Source organism: Onychostruthus taczanowskii, unplaced genomic scaffold (assembly GCF_017590055.1).
Source record: "Onychostruthus taczanowskii isolate IOZ18803 unplaced genomic scaffold, ASM1759005v1 scaffold18, whole genome shotgun sequence".
In the NCBI taxonomy this organism is placed as follows: Eukaryota; Metazoa; Chordata; class Aves; order Passeriformes; family Passeridae; genus Onychostruthus; species Onychostruthus taczanowskii.
In genome coordinates, this window is record NW_024499017.1 from 3,598,947 (window position 1) to 3,620,954 (window position 22,008).

Consider the following 22,008-nt stretch of genomic DNA (forward strand, 5'->3'; position numbering starts at 1 on the left):
ACAGATTGCCTATATGTGCAGCATTGAATAACCAGTACTTTTAAAGAATTGACTGAGGAGCATTGCCTCACAGAATGTCAAATGCTGCTGTTGGCCTTTCACTGCCCAGTATTGGCAATAACCTAAAATTGGCCTTTAATCATTGCTTAAAGAACAACTTGAAAATATGTTGAGATTAGACACATGAGGCCTGATTCTGAGCTGACTTGCACAGATGTAAGTCATAAGTGAAAATCCATTAGAAGATGAAAGTTATTCCTCAGACACTTAGCCTGTATATTTTTATTTGTAAATATGTTTAAGCTGTGTCCATTTCAGTCATGTAAAATACTTTCTAATGATAACTGAAGTTAGTTCTCATGTATGGAAGTCTCCAAATTAAAACTCTCTGACAAAATCTTTACTTAGCAAGAGCAGTTAACCTGAGAGTTTTGTCACAGAAGATGAATTTCTCTAAACTTCCATTCCAATAGGGCTAGAAATGAGCTTTTTGTGTCTCTCCAGTATTTAGTGTTGAGGTTTTTTTAGTGGTACAACTTCTTCTGTGCATGGAAGGAGACAAGCCAAGAGGAGTGAGTTCCTGCTGCAGAGAAAAGTTATTACAGAAGACAAAAAATGTCACCCTTGCCTCATCAAGATAATTTTCTTTCTCAGAATCAACACATACCTGTTCAGAGGTCATAGTTCAGAGCAGACACTTGTCAAGCAGTTTGGAGGGTGAAACATTTTCTGGAGGGCCAGCTTGGAGGGTGAAACATTTTCTCCCCAACCCCAAGTTATTAAGCCAAGTTAGAGCTAAACAGAGATGCTGTGAGATGAATGCAGAGCAGAGTTTGATAGCTGTGTGAGATGGCAGTCCACATCATTAAACAGCCTCTTGTTGCAATTAGGTACACACTGACCTCTGATGAGACCAGCTAATCCTGCAGAAAATGAACTAGCTTGTTGCTCTACTTTATGTCTTAGACCTAAAAACCTACTCTTTTGGGTCAAATTACATATATTTTGTATGGGATCAAGATACATTTAAATTTTGGCCAATTTGCCAGACTGCAATTAGAGTGAAGTTACATAGATTGTTGCAACAAATCAATATGACTAGGTAAAAATCAGATTGACTGAAACAGATCTGTGATGAGTCATATTTTAAGATTGATTTTAATAATGTTTTTTCATTGATTAATGGCCTCGTGATTAATTTCATGGAACCTGTTTGCCAGACAGCACGTGGTAGAGGCCAAAAATCTCAAAAAGAAGTGAAGAGATAAAAAAACCAGTTCTTAAAATGTTAATTGAAGAATGGTATGCTCAGCTTTCCCAAAACTGCATATACTGGTTTTGGTTTGTTTTTTTTTTTCTACCAAACCATAACTAGGTCCTTCATACCTCATACCTCATTAATATTATAGAGGAAGCAAAGTTTCTTTCAACTTTTTTTTTTTTTTTTTTTTGTTTTGGAAGGGTGTCATCAAACTTCTGTACTAAAACGTCACTGGCTAGCAGTCAGGATTTGTTTAAAACATTTTAAGATCTGTGTCTGCCAACTAATCATGCTATATTTTACTAAAAAAGTTCCTTTATTATTCTTTTTATACACTGAAAATTTAAGTATTTTTAATTATAATCTTTACTGTATGGACCAAACCTTTAGTTAGTGTCAACTGGACCACTTTCAGATTTCTGTAGCTGTTCAGTTTTCTCTTGAAGGAAAGGGAGTGTTAGGTGACAGCTTTGGGCAGTTTTCTTTATTCTTTCACCTTGGTAGGTTGTCTTTGTTTGCATCTTCAGAGCTGAGCAGGGATAAACATATCTTCTTTGTGGTACAAATAATGATTAAAGCAGCTTTGAACTCAGTGTGAAACATAACTACCACAACAAAGATAAATATGGAATTCTAAAGACCAGAACTATGGATTACTCTTAAAGAAAAGCAGCATCTTTGCTAACTGGGCTGTCTGGTGAAGGATGAGAGGCTGTGATTCCTTGTGTGCTCCCCTCTCATTCCATAGCAACTGGGCTGCATTCTAGCAATGTTATTACTGCAAATGTTTTTCCATCTTTGTGACTGAAACAATTTGAAACCCACAGTGTTAATCACAGTAGGCCAAGGTTGGTGCATATCTGGCTGGAATTTTTAATGTTTGTTATACATGTACACCATGTAAAAATAAAGAGGGTTGAGTTTTGCACCTCTCTGGGTTTGAAGAGAGTAGCTCAGGTCACAAATGGATGTGGAGTAGAAATAACCATCTGGGTGTGTTTAGAGAGGAACAGTCAGGGTGTGTTTAGAAATTACCTGCTTTGCTAACTGTCTCCTTTCCTGTGGGACTGTTCAGGTATAGCTGGATTCTTGCATTGCCCCGTTCCTGCCCCAGATAAGGACTGTGGATGTTTATGGTGCCATATGTTTTTATCTTGCAGGTTGAATTTGAGTGGCTTAGACAGTTTTGGTTCCAAGGCAAGAGGTATTTGAAGTGCACTGATTGGTGGCTTAAGCCTATGGCTAAATTGGAAGAATTTTGGAGAAAACTGGAGATTATGGTAAGTACTGGTTTTAAAGTCTAAAGCCTCTAGGGCCTAATTCTGAGAGCACTCACAATTATGTTTTTAATTGTACTGTAGTAATGGGGTTTAGACTTTATTCAGAACATATGAGAAGCAGAATCAATGTCAGCCTTTCACTGTCTCCTCTTACTTTTATCCCCCAGTAGCCAGAGAAAAATGTGAGCAAAATCAGATCTAAAACCCCAGGATTTTAGTTAGTTCTTGACTTTGCTTGTTTTTAAAGTTTGAAAGCCTCATATGAGCCTTTTGGAGCCTCACATGATAACAGCCACATATTACACCACACAAATACTGTGCATTGTCAACTTTTTTGTACAACACCCTGACAGACACCTCTGCTAGTGACAACAGTAGTGCACGTGTCAGAGGAAAGCTGAGAACAAAATTGGTCATCTGGAAGTACAACTGTCAGTGGTCCACCTGCACTCTTAGACCAAAGCCAGAACCTGCAAGAGGGGATTATTCCAAGAATCAACGTAATAATGATTTCTGGGTACTTCAAAGTACATTGTGCATTTCTTGAAAAGGGATTCAGTGGCAAACACTGCTACCCTGTTGCTGCTGATGTCCACGTAGAGCCTCAGGTCAGAGCCTGTGCTGTCAGAGCTCCAGAGCAGTGCCTTTTTCTGGGTTTTTTTGCACTCAGAAGGGGCTGTGCCGGCAAACCCATTGTCCTCCTCTCCATCCATCTGCATCAGAAGCTGCTTCTTGGTCATTTCTGCTGGCCACAGCATAAACTAGCCTCAGTTTGCCTGTACTGGCTTGGAAGAGTTTGTGTTGTAGCTGAGGATGCTGAGTGCCACTTAAGTCAGGGCTGTGTTTGAGGTGCAACAAGAACCTGGGGTCCTTCCTTAGACCTTCCTCGGCAGGAAATGCTGTGGCTCAGCTGCTCAAATGCAGTGTGAGCTGCCCCAGCAGTGGCTGGTTCAGACTCAGAAAACATACCCAGAAAAGTGGACACTTGAATTGTGGAACCAGTTGCCGCAAGAAATCAATGAACATTGAATTTTTGTTGGGTTTTTGGCGTTTTTTCCCTTTTTTTGGTGTGTTCTTCTGTGCTCACATTCTTGTATGACCCTTATAATTAAAAAAAAATCTTCTGGTTTGTTTTTCTTTCAAATGACAACTTACTCTCTTGTAACACGGGCTTAGATGAGGTAGAGACAAGAATGTTTGATATTTTATATCCATTGTGTGTTGAAAACACGGAAAAACAGCAAACTCCGGAACTCTCAAGGGTTAGGTTTTCTGCAATTGGTGTGACATTGCCATGTGTCTCTAATTAGAAACATGGTGGCGTCAGTGTATCTCCTTTCAACAAGCCTCGGGATGATATTTATCAGCAAACCCAAGCTCGGGCCAAGACAGGAGCTGCTTCTAATTTATATTTTAAGAATCGCTTTAATGTTTTATGACTTATAACATATTAATCACAATTAATTTCAGCTATTGGAGGAGACAGAAGAGAATGTTAATTGGGGCTGTCTGTTTGCCGAGCCTCTCGGTGCGCTGGGCGGATTTTGGGGCCGCGGGGCGCGACTCGCGCTGCGGTGCGGGCCCGCCGCCGTCAGGGGGCAGTGTTGAGCCGCGCGCTGGGCGCTCCCGGCCCTGGAATTGCGCTGGAATTGCGGCGGGAGCGATCCCCGCGCTGCTGCCGCCAGCCCCATCCGCGATGCCGCAGCTCGGGAGATCCAGCGCTGTGGGGTAACCCATTCAACGGCAATTTAACATCAAAACTGCGCTGCTTTGGGGCATGGTTAGCTTCCACGGCTAAGTTAAACCTAAGGGTATTTTTGAAGGTAGCCAGTCTGCACTCGATGGGGGTTTTTTTTCTTCCGAATTTGTAACTTTACCTGGATGATTCTTAAAAAAAAATAAAAAAGACATAAAGAATAATTTAAAATGCTAAAAGTAAAATGTCTTAGAATTGTTGGTCTTGTTCTGGAAGGATTTTGCTGCTTAAAAGGAATTCTTTCTTAAAAGGGAATATTTAAGCATGTATTTTTCCTTTGTGTGTGAGCTGAACAACTGTTGACGTAGCGTTTTTGTATATGTGTCTAGAGTGAGACAAAAGTCACTCTCAGGGACCTTCTGTGTGTGTTTTTTTTAGGTTTTCCCCTTGTTTAATAAAGAAGGGAATAAAGTTTCAAAAATTATCTCTCATTCTACTAATTGTAATTACTCCTCTGTCATGGCAGAGTATGATATTGTAGGAAGTTCAGCCCAGTGTCTTCAAACCTGTGGGCTTTATTAAATATTTTTGTACATTATAGCAAGCACACAATTTTATCATAATGTTTATTCCTGGCATTTCTTTCCCTGAGGATAGTTTTACTAAGAGCTCACTCTTGTGATGTAAATGTTAAACCTTTCATTTGAATGACATTCTGATAAAACATCACATTTCCCACAATATTACCTCATGAATTTATGAGCCATTAAATCCGAAGCAGTTTAACCAATCTTCCTTTTTTTTTCTCCCCCTCCCTTGAAAATATGAAGGCTATTCATATGTTGGAGGGGTTTTTTTTTAAAAGTCATCCAAGATTAACACGTTATCACCTGCAACATCAGGATAAATGCTTGCAGAATTCAAAGGGAGAGTTACCATTTGAAAAAAGACCGTACAGGCTTTGCTTTCTGGGTAAAGAGAAGTATGAAAAGCTGAAATCTCATGTGATGTGAGCAAGTCTTGCTGTAGCTGTTCTGAGATTCAGTGGAGAGACAATTTGTCTCTCAGGGTCTGATATCATGCAAACCTTGCAATCTGACATTTATTTTAGCTATGAAAATCTGTAACCACCACACCAAATCTGTAGAGAACTGCAGAAGTCCAACAGTCTTCTTTTTTGTTATTTTGTTTTAGGTGAATTCACATGAGAAAAGTAAAATGTAAATCAGTGAAATTATTTTCGTTTGTGGAATGAAAAGTAAACATATATGGCTACACTTGCATGTTGAATTTTTGAAGGCTTTTTTAAACATATCTTGTGTTTCCTAAAAAATAAAAAAGGGCCTTACAGTGCTATATGGTGTGAATTGTATTTCCTGCTTTGACAGTCCATTTAGCAATGTAGCAATGTATTTATATGGCAGTTGGCCTTAATAACCCTTATTGACTTTAGTGAGAAAGAGCCTAGACTGGCATTATTAAAATGTATCAGTTTCATTGCAGTATAAAATCACAACATATATAATTATGTTTGGTAGGCTAGGCTCCATTTAATCCCACCTATTTATGCAGGAATTTGGCAAGACAAGAGAGCTTGGAGCTTGGAGCTGAAATGTAGATTTTTGTGTGAGTGACTTGAGTTGTATTTAACAGCACAACTGCTTCACTGCCCACGCTGAAGGCACTACTTAAAGGAATGAAACATAGATCTTGAGGAAGTAATTTCTTAATGGGATAACTGAAGCACAAGTAGTTGTTGCACCATTTGTTTCATTTTTTGGCGTCTTAAAACAGCTGATGATAATGAAGTGCAGCACACCTTTTAATTTGTAGTAGTGCAAAAGCAGAAGCTTGCACACTTGATGTAAGCAGAATGATCAAAGTGGCATTTCATGCGGGCTGGTATCTTTCTGCACAACTTTCATATTGATTTGTCAAACTTTTTTAAAAACTGTCTTTAGTCTTGTTATTACTGTTATTCTTAATAACAGGCTTTTTATCAGTTTACACAACTGAATTGAAATCAGAGAGCAAGGTTATTTTATTGTAAAATTATTTTTCTTTACTTTTTGAGGTCCGTTTCACTATTTACCCCTATTGCTATATATGAACTATGCCATAGTTTCAGCTATAAGCCACTGTTGTCAGGGGCTTACAGCCTGACAGTTAGAATTGAGTCTACACTGAAATTTGAGCTACAAAATCTCAGCCCAGAGCCATTTTTTTTCTTCCAAATTAAAGCAAGGGTTTAAATATGTATTTAAATCAAGAGCATTTCAGTTCCCAGATAACCATGAAAAGCTCTAAGAAAAAATATGCTTTTACAAGGAATTCTCCTAGCTTTTCTAGACTTTGGCACTTCAAACAACTAACCAATTATTTAAAAAAAAATAGATAATGGGATCACAAACAGGCTGGTTACTTGCTTAGCTTCTTTCAGAAATTACATAGCAACTTAACTGACACTTGAATTGGTTTGACCTTGTCAGCCAGAATTCCAGGAACTCCTGAGGTATTATTTTAATTTCTCTTCTGGTTTTCCCGTGGTGCTCAGATATTGCAGTGTCACACTTTATTGGAGGGCCATGTGGCCATGGGTGATCAGATTTGCCTAATGAGCTGTGAAATGCAGGAACAACATGGCAGCTCAAAAACCCAAATTTTACCCATATTTATTGTCTTTTGGGGCTCTCCTTATCTGTTTAGGCCAGAGCCTTTAAATAAATGTATTTTTGGCAGATTATATTTTGTGTACACTGGAAGTCAGATGTTTCTGGAAATGTATCTTTTATCTTAAATAACAACAACAAAACCTGATCCTGGAGACTTTTTTTTCTTTTCTTTTATTTTTTTTCTTTTTTTTTCTTTTTTTTTTTTTTTCCTGGCAATAATTTCTATGACCCCAATATTTTTAGCTGTCAGAAATGGCAGAAAATATTTAGCATTGTTTGTAGTAGAATCACAATGAAACTGTAAAAAGGAAAGGAAAAAAAAAGTAAAGTTATATTGCACATCTTTGAAGAAAAAAATTATTTACAATTCTGAGGGAATTCAGACTTAAGCTTCCAAAACAACATGTGTGCTGAAAGCACAAAAGACTGTGTTTATGATTCTCTTTGAAGTGTTTCTGCAACAGGATAAGGAAAATTTTAGAAACTGTCTGATAGTGTTCAGGGTAAATACTTAAACCCCTTTAGAGAATTTCACACACAGATACTGTGCAGCAGAAAAAAGGATACTTATGTTTCCTAAAGCTGCTACAGCCTACAGCTTTGTACTTAAAGACAGAGGTGTTGAATAGAATTCTTCTGAGGATACATCCAGTGACAATATCTCCAGGAACATCAGAGCAAACCAGTGGATAGCACTTTCTATTTTTAACCCTTACGTGAGCTGGTTGAGCTCTGAGCTGTGTTGATACGAGCCACTATAATAACATTTCTGTTAGAAACTGGAATTGTTCAAAGGGCAGCCTCCCACCTGACAGCGTTCTGGGACAATCACACTGTCAGCGTTAAGGTTCTGATGTGCACTGGCATGAGCCAGGAGAGGTTTGGGACCCTCTGTGTGCCCTGGGACCGGGAGCTGCATTTCTGGTGGCCCAGGTGGGATTGGGTTGTGTGGCTGTGCCCGTGGCGTGGTCCTGCCTCTGCCTTCCCCTCCAGCTGGATTTGCACCTGAGTTGCAAATCTGACATTTATAGGTGTTGCAAGTTTGACATTGGTGGGTGTTCTTGCGCACACAGCTGGATCTTGGTGAGCTGCAGTTTTGAATAACTAGAATTCTGTGCTCTTGTGCTTTATTCTGACTGTAACCGGCCTTCTTGCTGTGATCCTCACTATTTTTATACTCTTAGATATATACAGTTGTGGGTTCTAAATACCTGCACTTGCATGTAAAATGCCATGAGTTCTGTGCTGGAGTTTAAGGCATAAATGCTTATACCACAATCAGCAGAAATCAAATTTGTTCTCCCAAAACCTTGGATGGGTATACACTAGAATAACAAAAGATCTTTGTGTCAATAGTATGTTTATTGAGGCTTATTATTTGCTGTGGAAATAGTGATGTTGTAGTATTGAGCTATAGTTTTACCAGACTCGTTATTCTTTGCAAAGTCTTTCTCAAGGGCATGGGGTGACAGGATGAGGGGGAATGGTTTTACACTGATGGAGGGCAGTATAGTTTGGATATTAGGAAGAAATTGTTTACTGTGAGGCTGCCAAGGCCCTGGCACAGAGTGCCCAGAGCAGCAGTGGCTGCCCCATCCCTGGAAGTGTTCAGGGCCAGGTTGGACAGGGCTTGGAGCAGCCTGGGATTGTGGAATGTGTTCCTGCCCATGGCAAGGGGGGTTGGAACTAAATTGTCTTTAAGCTACCTTCCAACCCAGAAGATTCTATGATATGTTTTAATGTTCTCAGAAATCTATTTCCTAGGAGAAAAACTTAATAAAAGACGTATTTGAAGACTGGGAATAGTATTTTTCGGAAATAAATGAATCTGTATTTTTAGAATTTGTTATCTGCTATATAGAAATTGATTAATTATTATCAAGATTTAAAATTATTTCTAGTTCTTATTTATTCAATCCTAGAAGTGATCAGATATAGAACTTAACGGATTTGTATTTGTATATATATGTTAATGGACATGCTACACAGAAAAAAAAAAGGATTTGGTTTGATGTTAAAACTGTGAATTACAGTGGTTTGGCAGAAATAATTTGTACTGTGATTGTTATAAACAAGGGTAAGTTGTGATTTTGAATGAAAGTGAAAGCAAATGGCAGTATAACTAAAATGTCACCATCTACATTGCTGTATTTTTTTTAATACAGCTAGTGTTGCTAAATGTGGTTTTATTGCTATTGTATTTTAGTGGCTCTGTAACCACTATAAAATAGAACACAGCTGCTTTACTTTCCAAATGGCTTTGGTAGGCGAAGGAGGTGACGTCTTCTGAAAAGCTGCTGCTGCATTGATACCTCTTCTTTCCTATCTGCTCATCAGCCCTTCTAATTCCTAACAACATCATGGGTGAATAGTAATGGGTTTTTGTAATGTATTCTTTAACAGTTACTTCATCTTTGGTCAAAACTGCAGCTTTCATTTTATACATAATGAAATATTACTTGGCTTCAGAAGTTGCTATGGAGAGCATTATGCCCTGATGAATTAGGTGCTGATTCTTTTACTGACCCTCTGTTTAACTTGTGTAAGTAACCTAGGTGTGGTTTTCAAAATCAGACTGGCAATCAAAACATTGAGGTCTAACTTTGGTTTTTATTGCAGACAATTTCTGATCTTAAATTCCTCCTCAGTTAAATCAGGCTATGATTTTTTTTTCTGTGTCTGACAATTACTAATTGGCTATGTCCCAGGGAAAGGACATGCTGCATTTGAAGGAAACCAACAAATTTCTGCCTCCCCATATCATGACTGGAAAGTGTAGATGGGGCCACATAGGAGCTGCTTCTTTTTTTTTCTTTTTTTTTTTTTTTTTTTTTTCCCCTGTCAGATGGGCAAATTCTGTCTGTTTAAGAAAGAGCTTACTGTGTTTTGGCTGACCCTGATTGTCTCCTGGCAGTTCCCAGGTCTTGTTCTCAGGAGCTTTTGTGGGAATCTTTTTTTCACTTTCTGTTTGTCACTACACATGCTTCTGCTTAATGATCCTGAAGCTGTAGATATAATAATGTTTACTATTCTGCAGTAGGAAGATAATTACTGGCTTTTCTCAGATGTTACAAGTGAACACCAGATTTTGGCAGTTTTCCTTGGACTGCTAGTCAATCTGAACTCTACATAATTTTCACAACAGAGGCACTAATATAAAGTTTAAAAGTAGCAAATCTTTTAAATTATTCCAGTAAAATAATGTGGTTGTTTATCACAATCAGAGTAGTTTTCATAGGACTCATTTTGGATTTCTGTAATAGAGTAGAATGATGAAGGGGATTGTGAATCAGGCCGGATTGTTGCTGGGGGACAGGAATGGCAGCAGTGGAGCTGTGCTGGAGATGAATCCAGCTCTGTGCTTAGCATGCAGTGATCCACAAAGTGCACTGTTAATAGCTGGGAACAGTGCATCAGTTCATGTTGTTTAGCTGCCTAGGGATCAATATCATTGTGTAATAAACTGAAGTGATTATTTTTATGTGTCTGGGTATATATGTATGCATATACACACTGCTAATAATTACATTTTAGCTCCATCTTCAAGCTGTGTCCTACATGCTAATGGATTAGAGCTTCAGCAGCTAGCTAGAAGGTCAATTGTTTTGTGATGTTGTGGTGGGACTCAGCTTGGATAACTGAATTATGAGATTTTTTTACATGGCAGAGTAAGTTAACTCATTGTGATCCTTTTGGTTTCCTTCTGTCCAGTGTCGTACTTCCATTTCATGAAAAAGAAGTTTTTGTGCTGAAATAATTTGCAGTAGTAGGACCACAGAATTCACTCTTTTGCTCAGAAATAATGATTGGTTGTGTTGCTGATGGACAATATAAATAATTTTAAGATTAGCCTGTACAAACCAGTTGATGCTGATGCTGTGTAGTACCACACAGAGGTTGTACTGTTCAGGCTTCCATGAGGTGATAGAAAATCTGAAAATCAGCAGAGCCTTGCATTTCTTCATGTCTTCTCTTATGGGCAAGAGGAAAGAGCACGATGGTGTTGAATGTCCGGAGGTAATGCATCTGTCCCCAGGAAGCAGGGCTGAGGCAAGATGAAATTAGTTCTATATTGCATTTATGTAGGTGCTCAAAGCAAAGACCAATGCAAATCCTGACTAGGTCCTAGTCCAAAATGTTATGATGCTTCAAAAGGAGTAAAAATCAAGATTAAGAATCAAGATTATGAATATTTCTCGCTTTCAAAAGTCTTCTCCTGTAGGTGTTTTCTTCATTAATGCAACCTTAGAGGGACTGGCATTGTCTCTCAGAGAAAGGACAGCAGAGAAAGGAGAGGCTGCCATGCAGGTACACTTGTACAGTCAAGGCTCTTCAAAACATTTTTCCATTACTGATCTTTTGTTGGTGTTCGTGTAGGATGTACTTGATACACATAAAATATTTGTACATTCATGGGTCAATTCCACTGGTGGTTGTTATGCTAAAGGAATTGTGAATTTGCAGTAATTACTGGGGAGAGGAAAAGATGGGTAAGACAACAGATGAACCAACCTTGAAAACTCTTAAAATTTGTGGAGATGTTTAACAAAACAAAAATAGTCTCACTGGTTTCTTTAAGAAATCCTAATGTTAACAAACTTGATAACAGGGCTGTTTTCTCAAGTTTTTTCTTTGCTTTTCATCTTCAACATTTTCTTCTTTAATGTAAAGTACTGTAATTGAATCACAGCATTAGCTGGCTTTTCCCAACAAAACAGCAGATTTAGGCTCTTTGCTGCTAGTTTCAAAAGTAATATGTATGGAGAGAGAGTGCAAAGACAAAAATTGAGCACATAGATGTATAATCCCAAAGGAATAAACTGACTTCTACTAGACAAGCTGAAAGCTGATTAAAATATTTTTCATCCTTTGGGTATGCAACAGCTTTTGATGATGGAGAGTGTATTAATATTCAGCTTAGCTGCTTGTCGACACTGCAGACAGGTCCCAGGAAAGACTCTGATACTGACCAGGTTTTCTCACTCTGCCAGAAATCTTTATGAGACACAGAGCAGCAGCCTTGTACCAGGAAAAGCCAAGATAAGAATACTGCTATGTCTTTATTTTAGAAATTGCTTTTGTAGATTTTTAAAGGATTGAAATTTTTAAAGAATTCTTTTAATGATTGATAGAAATGTGTTTAAATACAACAAAGGAAAAAGATTATTCTTAATTATTTGAAAATAAAGCTGCTGTAATTCAATTTGTCTGACTTAGTTAACTTACAAAGATCCAAGTAATAATACCAATGATCAGGATTTTTAGAGAATGTGCTCCTACTTAAATTATTTTATAACAGTCAGATCTGAGGTGGTGGGATACTGTTCTCTTAACTTCGTCTATTCCCTTGTAATGTAATACCTGCCTTGCAGACAAGAATGAGATGTAAACAGCTGCTTTATCAGCTGATACTTCTTCTGTTCTTTTGTTGGCATGCTGACATATAGGGTGTTTGTTTTTTCCCCTTCCACAGTGACTAAATATATACAGTATCTCTGGAAAACATGTCATAGGCTGTGCGAGGTGCCTTCAGGATGGCTCCAGGGCTAAATACTTCCTCTAGTAGGTGAAAGCATGGCTTAATCAGCTTAGTTAACTTCATTAAGCTGTGCTTTTTCTCATGGTGCAGCTTTAAAGTGTATTTCATTTAGAAACTGTATTTCATAGTTGTGGAATGACACAATGTTGGAGAAATTCTGTGGGATTTTTATAGTGGCTTGAAAAAAATCAGATTTGATAGTTATTGTGCAATGGGAGGAAGTGAACTAAAGGAGTGTGACCTTTTTACTGAAGATTTAAAGGGGAAATTCTAATGCAGTTTAGATTGAAAATGCTTCTTAAACTGAGAAAGTCAACTCTTCTTTTTATCCCTGTCTAAGTTTAAGATTTTTATACATGGCAAGAGCTGTCCATTTTCATCCCAACCTTGGCTTGCCTGCTTGTAGATGTGTCACCAGATTCCATGACTCAACGTTATTTTATTGTTCTTTGAAAGAAGTAAACTAAGGCAGTGTGATTGTGAGAATGTGGATCTTTTTTCCACCGATCTTTGAGTCTTAGCAGAAAATACTATTACAAATTAAAGTAATTCGAACTCAGTTATTCTTGTTTGTGATGAGTTGCCCTTTCTGTTCTTCATGGTACTCCATGTTGAGGAAAAAGTCTGATTGTCCTCTTGGGCAAACGCTGGGGTCCTAGTGTAAGCCTCGTGTGTGGACAGAGGAGGATGATTAGCGAGGCACAGCTGGAAACAGTAAGTGCTGAGTGGGTTCTACTTACCTTCTCATTTGCTTCACCTGGCTTGTTAATGTGACTTATTTACCTACCTCCAGAGGTTTCTGGAGGAGTAAGGGGTGGGGAAGGAGCAGTCAGGGAAGCAGCTGCAGCTGGCTAAGGGGAGGGTGGCAGCAGGTGCCAGTGCAAACAGGGAAGAGGGTTGGGAGCCTTGTCATGGCAGAATGGCAGCACTGAAGGTGAGGACTCCTGGGACAGCCGCTCTAGAGTCAGTGCAGAACTGCTTCCAGCCTTGGAACTGAGCGTGTGGGTGGAATGGACCTTTGGGTACAGTGGGAATAGAAAACAAGCTTGGCAGGAAGAGCCTTGGAGGTTGAGAAAAAGTAGTAAAGGATGGCAAAGGCTCTCAGACAAAAAGGAATGGTGTGGTTTGAGAGAAAATAGGATGGAGAGGCTTTGCAAGTGGGAAGTGGTTATGGGGAAGATGGCAGAAGATAAGGGTGTAGCTGTGTGTCTCCTTCAAAGCCAAATACTGTGGGTAGTGATTTCTTTGATTTTTTTTTACCCATCCCTTTAAAAACTTAGTGTTTTGATAGAATTCTTTTCATTGATACCTCTGTGCTGTAATAATACTACATTTAAAATAAAGAAGAGATAAATAAGGGAGAAATAATCTTTATTTAAGCAAAAAATAATTATATTGAATGCAGAAAACTAAAATATGTTGAAAAGTATTTTCTTTCAATTTCATGTACATAAAGTTATACAGAAAAAAACCAAGGAGATTATGTATGCATAGATTTTTTCAAATTTAAAAAATGAATATGATGATTAAGGCTTGTAAAATTTTTTGTCTGTTTATGTGGCACATGGATGCATATATATATATATATATATATACAGCCATGTGCACACATAAAGGGTAAAATATTTGCCTATTTAAGTACTAAGCTGCTCTCCATAATGCCTGAAGTTGCAGAATCTCTCTTAACTGATACAATGTGTTAAGTTTCTCATATTAGTACTTCTCATCCCACTGCTTGGGCATAGTTCTATTATAGACTTCAGTGTTTCTTGATTATATGGGCTGTTATAATTTCCTGATGACTGGTTATGTTATTTATAATACAGAGGGTGTTAATCCTTTGGTGATTAACACTCCACTTGAATTACCAGAGGTCAAAGGTACCTCTGGTATTCTTTTATTTGGAGTTTGGGTTTTTTCAGTGTTTTTTCCTTTGATTTTTTTTTTTTTGTCCTAAAGGTTGTTTCAATCTCTGTTTTATCTGAAAATCATTTTGAGACAATTTGGGGTGAGGAGAGAAGAGGACCATGCTTTTTTCTTAGGAACCCAAGTCCTTTGGAGCTGCAGGCATTAGAACATAAGTTCTCTTTGCACTGAACAGCTCCACCAGAAATCCTCTATTTAAAAATAATGAAAATCTCATAACCACAAAAAAAAAAAAAAAAAAAAAAAAAAAAAAAAGTAAAAAAGCACATGGGAGAAGATGGTCTCTACTTAAGCCTGTGAAAAAGTAGATACCTACCTCTGTCTCATTCTAAGCCTTTTTAGAAAGATTTATTAAAGATTATAAATGTGTGTGCATATATATATTTTTGTATGTATACATATAAACACACACTTTATGAGGCATAAATATATATGGCTGTCATTTCAGGTGATGTGGAGATATTGCAGAGATTCTTGTCTGGCTGCCAGCTATATCCCAGTCATTGTGGTTTCAGAATTGAGGAGCTATAGAAACCTTCAGTTGTTTCAAAGGCTGTGGCTGTGCAGAAGTTGCCCTTGCCCTAATATTTCAGTCCTTTCTCTAAATTCTGTGGGGTTTCTTGTGTTTTTCTGTGTTCTTTAAAGTGTTGGAGCTGACTGAGAGGGAAGCACCAAAGGATTTTTTTCTGTTTTGTTTTTCACACATTTCTGGGGTCCTGTAACCATTCCCCCAGCTCCAGCAGAATTCAGTTTTGTGTCCAGGTTTGCTGAGTTGCTGTGTCCCCCTGCAAAGCCTTTCCAGTGCCTACAGCCATTGCCAGTGTACATCAGAGTGCTGTCACACGGGCTTTGCCCCCTTCTCTGAAGGTGACCACAGCACATTCCTCGACTGCAAGTCTGAGGTACATGTTCCACCCGGAGATTTCTTCAGGCTGTGGCCATCCCAAATCTGGAAAAGTGTGGGCATGATGGAAGACCTGCAAGAGTTCTCTCGCTGGTGGTTTTTTTTTTAAATTGGCGCAGCACTGCCCTCAGCAGTGTTTGGGACTTGCACGTAAAGAAACAAAATGGTCAAAGAGCAAAGGAAACAGTAAATAAAGTTAGGAAGCCAAAACCAGGAGAGTGGCTTGTCTGGCTGGGGCAATGCTTTGAGCTTATGGATTGTTCTCAGCTCAAATGATGCCAGCCTTGGAAGCTGTATCAGGGTATGATAAGCCTCCCTCTGCCTTTTCTAGTAGAGGCATAACTGCTCCTGACTTGCTGCTTTAAGAAAATTCAGCATCAGACTAGTCTGAACAATGTTAACAGTGTCTCTCTTGCAGAGCTGGCACATGAGTTCACTGGTGTTTAAAAGCTCAGTTATAACTCAGTCACCAGAATGGGCTTCATGCCTGAACTGCTGGATGAAGTCCTGCAGTCTGCTAGAGAAATGACACATACTGTAGCAATTCTTAAACACTTAACCTTGGTACCCAACCTGTGGGTGTTTTCATGCTGCTCTGCAGCAGGTAGGATGATGGTGGAGTGAGTGGAAGCACAGAGGCCAGTTGCTCCTGTCTGGCCGCTCATTTGATGATTGTTCCACTCTCTGTGTGTGCTGGGTTTCTGTCTGCTTTGCTGCCTGGTGTTTTGCTGTGAGCTCAGTGAGGTGCTAAGATTAGCTGGTTTGTTTTTGTCATCATTCCTCATGTTTGCTGTGACGGATAGGTGAGAAAGTGGTATTTGTTCTGCTCCAGCATGCAAGGAATCCAGCTCAGACACTGAGGGCAATTAGTTCCTATGTTGTGGGATAAAAAGCAGACATGCTAAAATTTTAGGGGTACATTTTTCCTGTACATGCTCCAGGGGGAATGCCGCTCACTGCACTGTGGCTTCCTACATGATTTCTGTGTTATAAGATTGCTTAAGCGCTGACTACCATTCAACTGCTGGCCTGTGGTTAGTGGAAATACTAAATACTACACTGGCTTCATTTCTTGTGCTTTTAGTGTTTCACTTCCATTTTAATAGTTTCATTTATGCTTAGAAACTTTTTTTTCCCCTACTTTTGTGAGTAGCCTGGCACTACAAAATGTATTGAAAGCGTTTGAAGTAGTTCGGTAGGAGGCAGAATTAAAGGTCAAAGTGGTTTTGTAAGCAGAGCAAGAAGCTGAGAGGAAATAAGTTGCAGAAAAGAGGGAGTAACAATAATCAAGTGAGAGAAGTAGGAATAAATATAATGGAAGTATAGAGAGTCTTGGAAGTGCAAAGGATGCTAGGGTTAAAAGAACTGAAGGTATTAATGGGATGATCTGAATTTTCATCTCTTAAACTTGGCTGCAGCATTTAATAGGGTCTTGCTCTGGGGATATTAAATATGTAAACTACTAATATAAATGATGCAGTTAGTTAGAAATGGGAGTTCTGTGTGAATGTATAATTTCACTTTATATGTCACAAAAGCAGTTTTTTGTCTGCTGACGTAGTCCTGAATCAGCTTTCTTGTGGACTGGCTATGTTATGGCCTCACAGCAGCAGAACATTGAGCTTGAAAGTCTGCAGATAGAGCATTTGCAATAGTGTGTATGTGTGACATTTTAAGTGATGAACTGCCTTATTAAAACCAGAATATGTTTTTACTGAAAATTGTTACTGGTTTTGTGTAAATCCATTTTTAATACTAAAAAAGAAAACAAAAGGCATGGGGGAGGGAAATAAATTAGTGGGTAGCAATCAAGACTGAAAGAACAGACAACTAAAGATTGAGAATAACAACCAGCTTACTAAATAAGGTGTGCTTCATGAAAGATGGAGAAAGTTGTTTTAGCTGGTATGGCTAGAACAATGTACTTGGCTGTTTTTGTAGTGAAGATTATGTTCTGTACAAATGTATTGTACGTTAGAGTTTTGGTAGTCCTGTTTCAAAGTTTGCTGAAATATTTTGGATTCCTTCTTACATTTATCACAAACAACCATTTGTTTTCTTGGGTTGAACTATAAATATTTGTGGAAGTGCTGTAATCTTTTGTTGAAAACAACAATTTGAAAATTTGCATAATGGGTTTAAGTAAGTAACACAAATTACAAGTACGGCTATGAACTTGTTACCTGTGATGCTCTTTTTTGGTGACTTTTTCCATAATGAGAATTTATACAATTAATTTCATTACTATACATTCAAATTAAAGACATTAATATATGTTATATTGTTTCATTACTAGACATTAAAATATGCTTAGAGATTTACATCAGAAATAATAATATCCTGTTTTCATTTTACACCTACTTTTGCCTTACATTTGTACTAACCCAGTCAATAAGCATGTATAAACCATGTCAAGTCTTGCTGTTTCATTGCATTTTTGCTGTTTAATTGCATTTTTCAAATAAATTTAATAAAAAAAATTTTGCTGCTGATTTGCACTGTACATCTCCTAACTCTAAGACACCACTGTGATCAGAAGACAGCAGATAGACTATCCAGTGTTAGAACTGGTACTCCAGTTCCTGGTTTCCTGAGGATAAATGTGATTGCTCCAATATAAATGTTTTAGATCACAGTGACAGCTGTGGAAATTAAACATAGCCAGCAAAATCTATTTTCTGTCTAGCTAAGTAAAGGAGAGGACAGATGAAAAAACTCCCTGGGCGAATGAATTCTTATGAGCAGTGATGAATCTTTTCCCTTTGCTATATTAATTTTATTGTACTGTTAGGAAAAAAAATCTGACTTGTATTTCTGAGTATGTTTTTCATATTCAAGTTTATCATATTGAGGTGAAAAATTTAGAATATCTCTCCTAGACCATGTTGTAGCACACTTTTCTAACCATAGAAAAAAGTAGCCTTTAGGATAGTTTCCAGAGAATTGCAATGGTTTGTGAATGGAATAGACTTTAAAATTCTGTGAAAATCTGGGGTTTGGGGAGAGGTGAAAAACTTAAAATTTCCCAGGAATTTCCTTTCTTCTAATTGATTATGAACAATGTTTTGTTTTCAGAAGCTTTCCATGATCTTGACTTAAAGTATCTTAAAATTTTGAGTCTACAATTCTTTTTCTCAAACATAAGTTGTGATACCTGCTTCAGAGACTACTGTCATGCAGAAAAATGCAGAATTTTCTCATATAGGCTATGCAGCAGGTTGGGCACCAAGGAAGAATAAGAGAGATTTCCCTGCCAAAGAGTCACCCTTTGAGTCATTTTCATCAGTGGTTTATTTTCTGCCTGAGGCATGGTTCTGGCCTCTAGCTCTGGAGGATTCCTTTTCCCTTCCAGTGAAACTGCTCAGCCTTGACCTGTGGTTGGAGTCCACTGTTTGCACTCAGAGGAGACAAAACAGTTCTGCCTTTTCAGGTGCTTCTTTCAGCTGGGACTTGGGTGCTGTTCTTAATAAGCTTACACTCCTCTTCTCTGGGCCAGTTCTTTCTTGTTTCCACAACTGCTTCTTAAGTAACTCCCTCTAGCAAAGAATGCTTTGTAGAAACTCGCCATTACAAGCAATTTGATAGTCCTTTTTGTGAACTATAATCGGTCACTGGATATTTCTGTTTGGGCTGAAAAGTCAAAATGAACTATGGAGTGCTCAGTTGTTGCATTGTGATTTAATTTTTTGTTTGCTGAGGTGGAGGAGTTAATGTAGGTCGTAGGTCAGAAGTGAGGCTATGGGACATTATTTGCGTATTTTTTTTAAAAATTAGTGTATCATGACCCTTAAGATATACAGGCTTTTTTTTTTTTTTCCTTCTTGATTGGGAAGAAAAGCAGCTCTCTTTAAAAAGTTTATTGCAAAGTAAATGGCTAAAACGGAGCTGCAGTTACTTGAAAGAGACAAATATACATTCATTATTTCCTGAGCATGTTGTTTTTACAGGAAAGCAAAGGAAGCAATGGCTGGGTGTCATTAAGGAGTAGCTCGTGGAAAGCGGTGAAATGAGCAATGAGACTTGTAAAGTGTCATGAAAACTGAAACACCAGGGTACAAAGTACTGCTTATCCTCCCAGATATGGATACCATATGGCAACATGAAGGAAAATAGAGAGTAGGAGACAAGAATCCTATTATTCCTCACACTTTCATTTGCTTGCTATTTGCTTTGGGCAAATGACTTGAGAAGTTGTGCCTGAACCTTCTTCTGGCACAGTATTTACTGACAAGACACCTGTCTTCACTGTCAGGCTCCTTGAAGTTTCTTTGGTGTAATTCCAGCTTTGGCACTTCTGATTATAAATTTACTGTTGTTTTTCTAATAGGGTTGAAAGAATATCTTATCGACTGTTCCTAAGTTAAAATCTATATTAATTTTCTGGTAGGATATCCCTTTCTTCTCTTACAGCATTTCACTCATTTTCCCTGAGAAAGACAATCTGTTGTGGTGGGTCCTTGAAATCTCTGCCTCCTCCATTTTTTCTTTATCTGCAAGTTGCCATTTCTGCACAACTTTCTGTTGAGAAAGACAATCTGTTGTGGTGGGTTCTTGCTGTCCTTGAAATCTCTGCCTCCTCCACTTTTTCTTTATCTGCAAGTTGCCATTTCTGCACAACTTTCTGCATCTCTCTTTTGTGTATCTTTGGAATCAAATGGGCTGATTGGGAGTGCTTGGAAAGATGTGGAAAGGATTTGAGTTCTGGAAATACAGCTATGCGGTCCATGTACCTTTGGAACGGCACAGAGGAATCTATATCAGCTCTCCGGAGGCTGACGCAGCTCCGGGAAGATTCTGTCACCTCCTCCCTCACCCATTTTCTCCTTTCCACCTCCTGAGTACACACCTGTCTACCACCCAGTATTTTCCTCATTTATAACAGTTTCACAGCAGTTCAATACTTCTCTGAAGTTAACAGATCTTCCTTAAACATTGTTAAACTAAGTCCTACCAATATACAGTACAGTTATCTCCACTGTAATAGTTGCTTAAAATAACAATTCTGGCAGATTTCACCTTTGCTCTTCTGACTTTGTGTCTGTGAAACTATAATTGAGAATTTCTGATGATGCCCTCCGAAGTTAATGTTTGGTAGATAAAACCAAAGCCAAAAGCATTACAAGACCAGGGAGAGCATGCTTGTCCACTCTTTCATTGTTCCTTAGACTGAAACTTTCACCTATTTTGCCTCATACCATCTGAGGGGATCACTGATGTATTTGGCATTGCCTTCACCTGAGACTGTGGAAAAGAGCAGCTGTTTGACTGTGTTGCAGCAAGAAAATGTGATTTTAAGAGTAGGTTGTTTTGTCGTAGCAGTGGGTGCTGTGTCAAGAAAGAGCAAGGAAAGCTGCCCAGAAAAGTTGTATGGGAGGTCAAGAAAATCGTGCAAAACGCAACAGAAGATGTTACAAAGGGAGCTCCTGATGTATAAGTTTTATGCTTTTTGTGTTGTAATTCTGAAAATTAAGGCTTCATGTGTCATGTCAGGCTGTTGTGGGCATGTAGTGGTGAAATTACAGATAATAAATTACTTCTCTTTTTCCTGAAGCTATACACCCTAATTCTCCTAATTTTAGCACCACAAGGAAATGCAGCTTAGTGCTTCTCTATGCTTTGGAGTTCAGTGCAAATATTTGAACTTTCCTGTGGTCTGGGAAAGCTGGCATTTTAAGAAGTATTTCATAGTTGCATAGGTTACCATTAGAATATTATAATGACTTTGCAGTGCTTTGTTCCATAGAACACTAGCTTATTTGTGAGAGAAAAATGTCCAAAGGACATCCTAACTTCTGTTCTCTACAGAAGTGTTTGATATGACACAGCATTAAGGGATAGAATCAAGCCCATACATTCTCAATTTCAGAAAGAGGGGGAAAAAACTGAAATACGAAGCTATTCCCACTAGAAATGTTGTAAATCTTACAAAATATATAAGCTTTCCTCTTGAACATACATCAAAGGCATAAAACTTGGGAGATTAAAATATGTTTTTAATCTTGGTTTGATGAGCAAAACTTTCACTGTAATATTTATTATGAGAGGCTCTACTTGTGTTGCCTCTTCCCTTTGTTCTGTTTATATATGACTTCCTTTCTTCCAAAAAAAGTAGGAAGTATCGTTTTCACAAAGCTGAAGGATATTGCAATGGTTTGTTCATTTAAGCTGAATTGTAGGCCCACGTGGCAGACACAAACTTTTCTTTTATTGTCCTGGGTCCCAGAGGACAAGCAATGCTTTCTGATGGCTTCCCATGAATGCCTTTCATTTGTGGAGGAGTTTCAGTGGCTTATGCTGACTGTACAAAGATCAAACAGACAGGAAAATTGTGGTTTTATGAAACTTAGCCAAGATCTTTGTTATTTTCTCAGAAGTTTTTCTTCTCTAACCCTATTTTTTAAGGACAATATTAGGACAATTAGTTTTAGCGACTGATGGGAAAAAAAGATTGTCCTATCATTTGCTCTTTAAAATTTAAGTATTTTCTTCGTTATTAGAAAATTTGTAGGCATGTTTAAAGAAACTACTGACCATAATTGCAGCCTGTCTTTATTGCATTTGGAATCAATGGTATCCAAAATTAAGCTTAAAAAAATGTTGTGGCTGTTTGGTCCTGCAATTTGATCTATTCTGGGCCACTGCGCCTGCAGAGTTTTGCTGAAATCACCCAGTTGGGTTTTTTTTTGCCTGGGTACAAAGGTCTGTCAAACAGATTTGATTGTGATTTGAC

General features: G+C 38.2%; 1 protein-coding gene across 2 annotated transcripts in view; it reads left to right on the top strand.

The window, feature by feature from the left end:
* The window catches only part of FTO (FTO alpha-ketoglutarate dependent dioxygenase), a 219,623-nt gene that overhangs the window by 61,890 nt on the left and 135,725 nt on the right, over nt 1–22,008 (top strand). For both annotated transcript variants that reach the window (XM_041400922.1, XM_041400923.1), the window contains exon 7: nt 2,422–2,541. In XM_041400922.1, coding sequence (XP_041256856.1) covers nt 2,422–2,541 — 120 coding nt within the window. The remainder of the gene's footprint in view (nt 1–2,421; nt 2,542–22,008) is intronic.